The sequence below is a fragment of the Pelophylax lessonae genome (assembly GCF_965119305.1).
Source record: "Pelophylax lessonae genome assembly, chromosome: 9".
Classification (NCBI taxonomy): Eukaryota; Metazoa; Chordata; class Amphibia; order Anura; family Ranidae; genus Pelophylax; species Pelophylax lessonae.
In genome coordinates this window covers 234,568,719-234,579,720 of record NC_138776.1, presented here as the reverse complement: position 1 = coordinate 234,579,720, position 11,002 = coordinate 234,568,719, and the positions used below count along the sequence as shown (strand labels likewise).

The 11,002-nt window shown below is 42.3% G+C and overlaps 1 protein-coding gene across 1 annotated transcript in view; it reads left to right on the top strand.

Annotated features, from left to right (window-relative positions):
- The first annotated feature begins 600 nt into the window (after positions 1 to 600).
- RBP3 (retinol binding protein 3) overlaps positions 601 to 11,002 on the top strand; it is a 51,803-nt gene continuing 41,401 nt past the window's right edge. The window contains exon 1 of the mRNA XM_082268305.1: positions 601 to 3,629. Within this exon, the coding sequence (XP_082124431.1) occupies positions 630 to 3,629 (3,000 nt within the window). The 5' untranslated portion in view covers positions 601 to 629. The remainder of the gene's footprint in view (positions 3,630 to 11,002) is intronic.

The window sequence follows — 11,002 nt, the reverse complement described above, 5'->3', positions numbered from 1 at the left end:
ATGTAAATAATTCCTTTTTTCCCCAATGGCAAACAATACGTTCAGAACCACTAGAGCAGGGGTCTCCAAACTATGCCCTCCAGTTGTTCAGGAACTACAATTCCCATCATGCCTGTGAATGTCAGAGTTTTACAATTCCTCATGGGATGTGTAGTTTTGCAACAGCTGGAGGGCTGTAGTTTAGAGATCCCTGCACTAGAGTATAGTACAGAGATACCCCCTAATAGTACAAAGCCATTTATTCAAAACTACATTCAACTGTTCCTGGCTGGTTGGCCACCTGTGCAGTGTATAAAAACCATGGCTTCTATGGAGTCATTACAACTGTTTTTCATTTGTATCCTTATTGCTAGTGGCCTCGTTTCTTTTAAATGTAGTTACAAGCTTGCTAAGTTTGACTACTAGTCATTTTACACATTGTAGCCACAAAAGAAAAAAAGGGAACAGATGCTCACAGTACAGACAGTATGGTGTTTTCCCAGAAATACCCTTGTGCTGATGCTTATAGTCTCATTAATGTGATTAAAGGTTTAGCAGAGATAAAAGAGAATTGGCTGTTCTGTGCCCTGCATTTAATTCTTCATTCTCAGGAGCAGCAGACAGAAGAAATTCAGCTGCTCAGGAACAACATGTCTAACAGCTATCCGACGCTGATCTTTTTACTATTCTTTTATAATGCCTTTTCTAACCCTGTCTTTCAACCATCCTTTTTGCTCGACATGGCCAAAGTACTGTTGGACAATTACTGCTTTCCTGAGAACCTGGTGGGAATGCAAGAGACCATAGAACAGGCACTTAAGAGTGGGGAGATGCTTCATGTTTCCGATCCTTTAACCTTAGCTAGTGTTTTCACTAGTGGGGTACAAAGTTCACTCAATGATCCTCGCCTCATTGTATCTTATGAGCCATCTACCATCGTGAAGCAGGAGACAGAAGTCACCTTAACTCCTGAACAGCTGCAATTCCTTGTGGATCGTTCCATTAAGTATGAAGTCCTGCCTGGAAACATTGGCTACCTTCGAATTGACTATGTAATTGGCCAAGATGTTGTTCAACAAATTGGTCCCTTTCTTGTGAAGAACATATGGGGTAAGCTAATGCAAAGTTCTGCTCTGATTTTGGATCTAAGACACAGTACTCAGGGTAAGGTCTCTGGTATTCCCTTTGTTGTGTCCTACTTGACTGAAGCTCAACCTGTTGTCCATATAGACACCATTTACAACCGCCCAACCAACACCACAACAGAGTTACGAACACTTCCAGCCTTGATAGGTAAGAGATACAGTAAAAACAAAGATGTGATAGTGTTAACAAGCAAGTTTACCAAAGGCATTGCAGAGGATGCTGCCTATATTCTTAAACACATGAACAGGGCAATTGTTGTTGGAGAAAGAACAGCAGGTGGATCTTTGGACATACAGAAATTTCAAATTGGACAATCAGATTTCTACATCACTGTTCCTGTATCCCGATCAATAAGTCCACTGACTGGACAGAGTTGGGAAGTAGCTGGTGTGTTTCCCTGTGTTGTTGTGAATGCAGAGGATGCACTTAACAAAGCTTTGGCCATATTGTCTGTTCGTTCCAAAATTCCAAGCGTGCTGTATCAGCTCAGTGACATCTTGGGAAACTTCTATGCTTTCTTTGACCGCATCCCAACTTTGTTAAAGCATCTTTCAACCATGGACTATGCCTCGGTCATTTCTGAAGAAGATCTTGCAGCAAAACTAAATTATGAGCTTCACTCAGTGACAGAGGACCCCAGACTGATTATAAGGTCCAAATCTGATACTCCAGTGCTGCCAGAAGCATTCCCATCTGCTCAGAATATGCCAGATGATGAAAATATTCTTCAAGCTTTAGTCAACAGTGTTTTTAAGGTTAGTATCCTCCCTGGGGACATAGGGTACCTACGATTTGATGAATTTGCTGATATCACTGTTCTTGGTAAATTAGGGCCACACATTGTTGACAAAGTTTGGGATCCAATCACAAACACAAAAAACCTCATTATAGACTTGCGTTATAATACTGGTGGGCCTTCCACTGCCATTCCGCTACTTCTGTCTTACTTCCACGAGCCAGAGTCTAGGATCCGTCTTTTTACCACGTATGACCGTCTATCAAATGATACTAAAGAGTTTTATAGCCTTCCTGATCTTCTTGGAAAACGATATGGTGCTCAAAGAGGGGTCTATGTACTGACCAGCCACAGAACTGCTACATCAGCAGAAGAATTTGCTTATCTTATGCAGTCTTTGAGCAGAGCCACAATCATTGGCGAAATCACATCTGGGACCCTAATGCATTCACGGTCATTAAATCTTGAACTCACTCAGTTGAGTGTCACTGTACCCGTGATCAACTTTATAGACAATAATGGTGACTGTTGGCTTGGAGGAGGAGTAGTGCCAGATGCTATTGTTCTAGCAGATGAAGCTTTGGAAAAAGCCAAGGAAATCATTCTTTTTCACCCAAAAGTCTCTGCGCTGGTAGAGGGCACTGGACTGCTCTTAGAAGTCCACTATGCCATTCCAGAGGTGGCTAATAAAGTCAGTAGTGCCCTTAAATGCAAGTGGTCTGAGGGTGGATACCGATCTGTGGTGGATCTAGAGTCTTTGGCTTCTCAGCTTACTTCAGACATTCAGGAAATCTCAGGAGACCATCGACTTCATGTATTTTACAGCGACATAGAACCAGAAGTCTTGGAAGACAAGCCTCCCAAAATCCCTTCCCCAGAGGAACTAAACTACATTATTGATGCTTTATTCAAGATTGAAGTTTTGCCGGGAAATGTAGGATATCTGAGATTTGACATGATGGCTGATGCAGAAATAATTAAAGCTATTGGGCCCCAGCTGGTTAGTCTTGTCTGGAATAAGTTGGTTGACACAAGTACCTTAATTATTGACATGAGATTCAACAGCGGGGGTTATTCTACTGCCATACCCATTTTTTGTTCATATTTTTTTGATCCTGAGCCATTACAACACCTTTACACTGTGTATGATCGTAGCACCTCCACCGGTACTGAAATATGGACTTTTCCAGAAGTAGCTGGCCAAAGATATGGGTCCTCCAAAGACATTTATATACTCACAAGTCACATGACTGGGTCAGCAGCTGAAGCATTCACAAGATCAATGAAGGATCTAAATCGAGCCACTATTATTGGTGAGCCAACTAGTGGGGTCTCTTTGTCTGTTGGTATGTACAAAGTAGGGGAAAGTCAGCTTTATGCCTCAATTCCTAATCAAGTGGTGATTAGTTCTGTGACTGGCAAAGTGTGGAGTGTTTCAGGGGTTGAACCTCATGTAGTCATTCAAGCCAATGAGGCCATGAATGCTGCTCAACACATCATTAACCTGCGCTCTAAAATTCCTTCCATCATCCAGACTGCTGGAAAACTAGTGGCTGATAACTACGCCTTTGAAGAAAGTGGAGCAGAAGTGGCTTCCAAACTTCTCTCTATGGTGGACAAAAAGGACTACAGAACAATTAAGTCTGAAATGGAACTAGCTGAAAAACTCAACTACGATCTACAGACTCTGTCAGGAGATGCTCAGCTCAAAGCTCTCTATATACCAGAAAACTCAAAGGATCGCATACCGGGAGTTGTGCCGATGCAGGTAATATACATACTTTAAGTGTAATTGCTAAAAATGTAAGGCCCCGTTCACATAGGGGCGATCCGACTTGGGGGGGCGACCTCCGAGGTCGCGGTGCGAGCAGCGCGCCGTGACCTCGGAGCGGCCGCCACGGACTTCATAACATTGAAGTCTATGGCGGTCGCCTCCGGGTCGCCCCAAAGGAGCTCCGGACCCTTTTTCTAAGTCGGAGCGAATTGTGTCGCTCCTATTAGAACGGGTCCGCAGCTTCCCTATGGAAGGCGACCTACGGCGACCTGTGAGGCGACCAGGTCGCCTCACAGGTCGCCTTAGTGTGAACGGGGACTAAGTCTCACTTTTTCAAAAAGTAAGCAAAGTAGTGGTTTCTGCAAGGAAGACAAGGTCAGCTGTTAGTAGTTTGAGTAATACTTTTTTTATTCTTACTTACTTTTTTATACTAATTTAGTCTTGTGTTTCATAGTTTAGTCCAATAGAAAATATTACATTTGTGGTATTTCCATTTTCATCCTTAAACATTGCTTAATTTTAATTTTGACTGTAAAAAACCTACATGTGTCTGTTTTCCTCACCGATTACTCCATCTGTCTAGCATACACATGGCAAAAGGACATCACCAAATTTCTCATGTGAGTAAAGCCCCATACACACGTAACGATTATCGGCCGACCGATCGTCCGTCTTTTGTCCAGAGTTGTGTTTTGTTGGTTGGAATGTGCTCTAGACTGCACACAAATTTTCTCGCCCAACAAAATTCTACTTCAGAAGTGATGTCATGTGTTGGTTTGCTTTCTTTGTGTTCTTTCTGCTCTGAGCATGCCCAGTCTTGCTCATCAGATTTTTCCCTGTCGAAATCTGTACTGACTGCATGAAAATCGGCCGTTGTGGTGACGGCCAACAAAAAATTTTATAGTCTGCACACGAGATTTTTTTCGGACGAAAAGTCGGAGTCGGTTGTCGGAAGCATCATACTAACAAGCCGAAAATCGGCAGATCGGACGTTGGCCGAAAATTCCCTGCCAATTTTCGACGCGTGTGTATGAGGCTTTAGGATCTGTGTTGATAGGCATGGAGCTAATGTTGGTAGGCAATGGGGTGTTGTCAGACTATTGGAGATACAGATTGCAGAGCTACAGTATGTAGCTGTAGCAGTGGCCTATTTCTCCAGCATGCAGCCAGCACAGTGGCATTTTACCCTAGCTACAGCACAATAGTATAATAAAAAAATAGAAACAAAAAATACACCCGCATTTATTATTGCTTATGCAGTATTAATGCTCATGCACGCTGAGCGTTTGAATTTCTCCTCTGAATGCCTTATACTCCTGGCTGCAAAAAGTAGTTTAAAAATGCACCCAAAGCCATGTATTGCACATGCGTTTAGGCATGTCAAGCATTTGAGCGTTTATGGATTGCATTGGCCAGAGTATAATTTTTATTGCCTATTGAAATAAATGAATGTTGAAGCGCTAAATGCATTTGCATGTTTTTCAGCCCAAATGCTACTCTCTTGAATGTGCTTGTTAATTTTTTTTTTTTCTACCAGTAAACACTTCTCTTCTACAATGTATGGACACATAGGCTAACTAAGTTGCTTTTACAGGCAAAAGTAAAAAAACTCCAAATGCCTGTTAAAGCAACATTATTTAACCACTTCTGGACCGGAAGATTTTCCCCCTTAACCACTTAAGCCCCGGAAGATTTTATCCCCTTCCTGACCAGGGCCTATTTTGCGATTCGGCACTGCGTGACTTTAACAGACAATTGCGCGGTCGTGCGACACTATACCCAAATGAAATTGATGTCCTTTTTTCCCCACAAACAAAGCTTTCATTTGGTGGTATTTGATCACCTGTGCGATTTTTACTTTTTGCGCTATAAACAAAAAAATTTTGAAAAAATAACAATATTTTTCATATTTTTTTTCCATGAAATTCCACCCCAAAAAAATGTAAAAATCTAAATTTTTTATCATTTTAGGCCAATTTGTTTTCTGCTACATATGTTTGGTAAAAAAAATTGCAATAAGCGTATTTTGATTGGTTTGTGCAAAAGTTATTGCGTTTACTAACTAAGGGAAAGATTTATGTCATTTTTGGTGTTTTTTTTTTAACAAGTAATGGCGGCGATCTGCGATTTTTTTTGCGGGACTGCGACATTGCGGTGGACAGATCGGACCCTTGACTGACATTTTTGACACTTTTGGGGGTACCAGTGACATTACTACAGTAATCAGTGCTATATATATGCACTGTTACTGTAAAATGACACTGGCAGTGAAGGGGTTAACTTTATTGGAGAGGCAGGGGTTAAATGTGTCCCTAGGGGTGTGCTTCTTACTGTAAAGGGGCGTGGCTTTTCATGTAACCACAGAGACATACGATCCTACATATCAGGATCGTATGATCTCTGCAGTTATACCAGGGAGAATGACAGGTAGCTTTGTTTACATCAGCCGCCTGCCTTTCTCCCTCTGCAGTGGACGATAGCGGGTGGCCGGCGGACATCCGAGCCGCCGGTCACTTGCGCTGGAATGTCCGTGAATGAGCGGGGGCGGGAGCGCGCCTCCGGCGGCACGCGCTCACCCCCTATTGGCTCGCGGGCCAGTGACGTATATATACGTCACTTTGCCCAGGAGGAGCTGACCGCTGCCGTAAATAGTCATGCGGCGGTCGGCAAGTGGTTAATGACCAGGCCATATTTTGGGTTCGGCACTGCGTTATTTTAACGGACAATTGCGCGGTCGTGCGACGCTGTACCTAAATAAAATTGATGTCCTTTTTTTTCCCCCACAAATAGAGCTTTCTTATGGTGATATTTGATCATCTGTGCAATTTTTATTTTTTGCGCTATAAACAAAAAAATAGCGACAATTCTGGGGAAAAAAACAATATTTTTTACATTCTGCTATATAACATTCTCAAAAAAAATTAAAAAACCTACATTTTTTAACATTTTAGGCCAATTTGTTTTCTGCTACATATTTTTGGTGAAAAAAATCACAATAAGTGTATTTTAATTGGTTTGCGCAAAAGTTATCGCGTCTACTAACTATGGGAAAGATTTATGTCATTTTTATTGTTTTTTTTATTTACTTGTAATGGCGGCGATCTGCGATTTTTAGAGGGACTGCGACATTGCGGTGGATAGATCGGACCCCTAACTGACGTTTTTGACACTTTTTGGGGGCCAGTGACATTACTACAGTAATCAGTGCTAAAAATATGCACCGTTACTGTAATAATGACACTGGTAGGGAAGGAGTTAACATTGTGGGTGATTAATGGGTTAAATGTGAGCCTAGGGGAGTGATTCTAACTGTGGGGGGGGCGTGGCTTTTGAAATGATCACAGAGAACTGTTATTCTATGTAGAAGGATCACAGGGGCTCTATGGGCATTCCAACAGCTGACTGTTCTTCTCTCTCAGTGGGGAGCGATCGTGGGTATCAGTTGGCAATCGGGGCCACCTGACCCATGCATCGGCTTCCCTGCAACTGAATGGGGGCGGAAGCGGGCCACCGGCGGCGCGTGCTTGTCCCCTAGCTGCCTGCGCGCGACCGACGTAGGTCTACGTCGATTTGCGCAGCAGAGCCACATTGCCGCAGTAAAAAGGTGGCGGCCGGTCAGTAACCGGTTAAGCCCAGTGTGCATGAGCCCTTACAGTAATAAAAAACAAAGATTTAATTGGGCTTTAAAGTATTAGTTCTCCTTTATGAAAAAAATGTAAAGGTGAACACCGGACACCCTTTCCATCTCCATCCCACCTGGTCCATGCTGTGAGCACCTCCGCAGCCTCTGCACTGGTCTGGAAATTGTAAATCTTCTTGCTCTTTTCCACACAGTGCTTCTGGTATAGACCAGACCGATTTACTGTAACAGCAGAAGCTCTGCACAGAGAAGAGGGAGAAAAGTGGGGATTTCAAATGTCCAGACCACTAGAGACCACCATTGTACTTAAAATCAGTAATGCAACCAGCAATCTTTCCCCTAATTCCAGGGTACAAGGTGTAATCCTAGACTCTGATCTTTCCTTTCAGCCCCAAATCCAATCGTCAAATGCTTGTAGACTTTTCCACCGTAATATCTCTAAAACTCGCTCCTTTTTAACAAATGAAACCACCAAGCTACTCATTCACTCTTGCCTCGACTATTGCAACTCTCTTCTCATAGGCCTACTGATCTATAGGCTATCTCCTCTTCAGTCTATTATGAATGCTGCTGCCAGACTTAGCCACCTTACCAACCACTCAGTGTCTGCCACCCCTCTCCGCCAATTCCAACACTGCCTCCCGATTTCCAGCTAATTAAATTCAAAATACTAACCACAACATACAAAGCCATTCACAACTCTGTCCCAAGCTACATCACCAATCTTGTCTCCAATTATCACCCAAACTGTCTTCTCTGCTCCTCTCAATACCTCCTACTCCTAATATTGAGAGGGGCACACAGGAGCAAGGTGTCCAATGATTTGTCTTCCTATTCTACATTACAGTGGTTCTCAAATCCGGTCCTCGGGACCCACCAACAGGCCAGGTTTGCAAGATAACTAAATTACATCACAGGTGATCTCATTTGCTTCTCAGTGATTGCAGTATTCTAGTCTGCATCCCCCAAGGTAATACTTAAAATCTGGCCTGTTAGTGGGTCCCGAGGACCGGAGTTGAGAACCACTGTTCTACAATGTGGCCGTCAGGCTCTCCATAGATTTAATTTCATCCAGTCTGACAAACGAGCACTGCCAATGATTTAAATTACCCCCCCCCCCCCCATTAATGACTTTACTCATTACCCAATGACCTCCAGAGCTCTGGGCTTACTGGGAGGAAACTCAGAAGCAGAACATAAAATAAAATGAGATCTCTCCAAAGGGAAAGTAAATCCCATATTAGGCAGTTGCCGGTGTTGTAAAATTTTGTCGGACCCGTGAAAAAATCGGACCTCGTCACTTCCGGTGATAGATCATCACAAAACAGCGGATGGGAGTCGTCCGTGCGCATGCGCAGAAGACATTTTTCGAGGTTTGGCAAAATTATAGGTGAGACGGAGGACGGAGGACACATATGCAGAGCTGGTGGAGGAGGCGGGACGGAGGTGCGGCCATGTAATATATGCAGGACTTTAGCGACTCCTTATGTTTTATTATCTTTAGCAATTATCGTATTATTTATCCTTAGGATTTCATTACATTTAGTATTTCTTATTTTGTATTATATAAATAGTAAATGTAATGAAATCCTAAGGATAAATAATACGATAATTGCTAAAGATAATAAAACAAGGAGTCGCTAAAGTCCTGCATTTATTACACGGCCGCACCTCCGTCCCGCCTCCTCTATTCAGCTCTGCAGATGACGCGGCGGTGTCTTCCGTCCCACCTCAGCCCCGCCTCCTCTCATTCAGCTGCCCGCTATGTGTTATTAGTTTACCAAACCAAGATAATGTCTTATGCGCATGCGCACTTGAAACTCCTATCACCGGAAGTGACGAGGTCCGATTTTTTTCACGGGTCCGAGAAAATTTTAGAACACCACCAAAACAGGTGTACCCATTGGAAGATGTACCCTCACCACCTTTTTTGTGACAACTCTGACATTTTGGATTTCCCGTAATTTTTTTTCCTATGACAATAATCACCAGGACAAAAAGAAAGGATAGGCAGCAAGTCAACTCTGACTGTAATACTTTCTTAATGTAGAACTAAAAGTTCAAAAATAGCAATTGTATTGCAGAATGCTTACCTGTTCTGCTTTAAATGTAGCCATGTGCAGCTCAATGTACTGTACATTTCGGGAAACACTGTGGTGTTGCCCAGATAAATGACTTTCATGCGTACATTTGTCATTTAATCCTCCGGCAGCCAATCTTTGTCAGTGCCTGGGGAGGGATCTAAGGGACATCACATTTTTGGAAAAGAGGCAAGTATTGAATTTACATTCACTATACAATTTTTAAAGGCAACTTGTCATAAAAGATATACAAGGGTTGTAGTTGCTGATGTTGGCTTTTTCTGGTTTCAATGCTTTCTGGCTAAAAGATCTGGAAAAAGATGCAAATAAAATAATATAATATGACCTTCATATTGGTTTTATACTAGCATGACAGCCAGGCAGCTAGCATTTTCAGGAGACTGGTAACAGAAATTCAAATATGAGAAATGATTATGTACACAGTTCAGTGAACCAAAATAACCATTGTAAAATAGACATTGCTCTGGTTGAATTGTAAAGGGGCTTCTGATTAGCTGACTATTGATCCCAACTGACCCAAACTCCCTCCTCACTAGGGATGATCGAACTTTTGAAAAGTTCGGTTCGGCCAGAACATTCCAGAAGTACTGGAGTTCAGATGTCATGCCTGCCTCCAAAGACGCCCAAAAAATGCCCAATAAACGCCTGAAACAAAAACGCCCAGGTGTGAAAGGAGCGGAACCCCATCCCTGTGCTAATAAAAATTCTAAGAAAAATTATCTTTTTTTTTTTCTGGTTCTGGACATGCTACAGGGCTGAAACTTCACAGGTACACTTTTTAGACCCCCCCAGACCCTAAATCCAAAGAAATCTCTTTTTTCAAAATTTTTTTCAATAATTGGCTCTCTATCAAAAATGACAATTTTTAAGAACTTTTTTTTGTGTGATAAATAGTCCCTGAGGTATGACCCAGAACCTTAGGCACTTTTTAGGGGCATTTATTGGGTTTTAGGGCTTCAAAATTGTGTTTTTTTATTCTTATATATATGCACACACACACACACACACACATATATATATATATATATATATATATATACCCCTATACAGAAGTTCAGATGTCATGCCTGCCTCCAAAGACGCCCAAAAAAGGCCCAATAAACGCCTGAAACAAAAACACCAAGGTGTGAAAGGAGCGGAACCCTATCCCTGTGCTACTGAAATTATTTCAGTAGCGCAGGGATGGGGTTCCGCTCCTTTCACACCTATATGTGTGTATGTGTATATATATATATATATGTGTGTATGTGTATATATACATATATGTGTGTGTGTATATATACCCCTATACAGAAGTTTAGATGTCATGCCTGCCTTCAAAGACATCCACAAAAAAGCCCAATAAACGCCTGAAACAAAAACGCCCAGGTGTGAATGGAGCGGAACCCCATCCCTGCTCTACTAATAATTCTAAGAAAAATTATCTTTTTCTATGGTGGTCACCCTGACATGGATGAGTTCGGTCACCCTGGCATAGCAGTCAGAGTAAGTTCACCCTAAACTACACTACGGTCACCCTGACACTTAACACTTTCCCTACAGAAACTAGATTATTGAATCTAACTATAGTGGTATATAGTACCCTAACTACACTGCATATCCCTTTCCTCACACTAATAATTGCA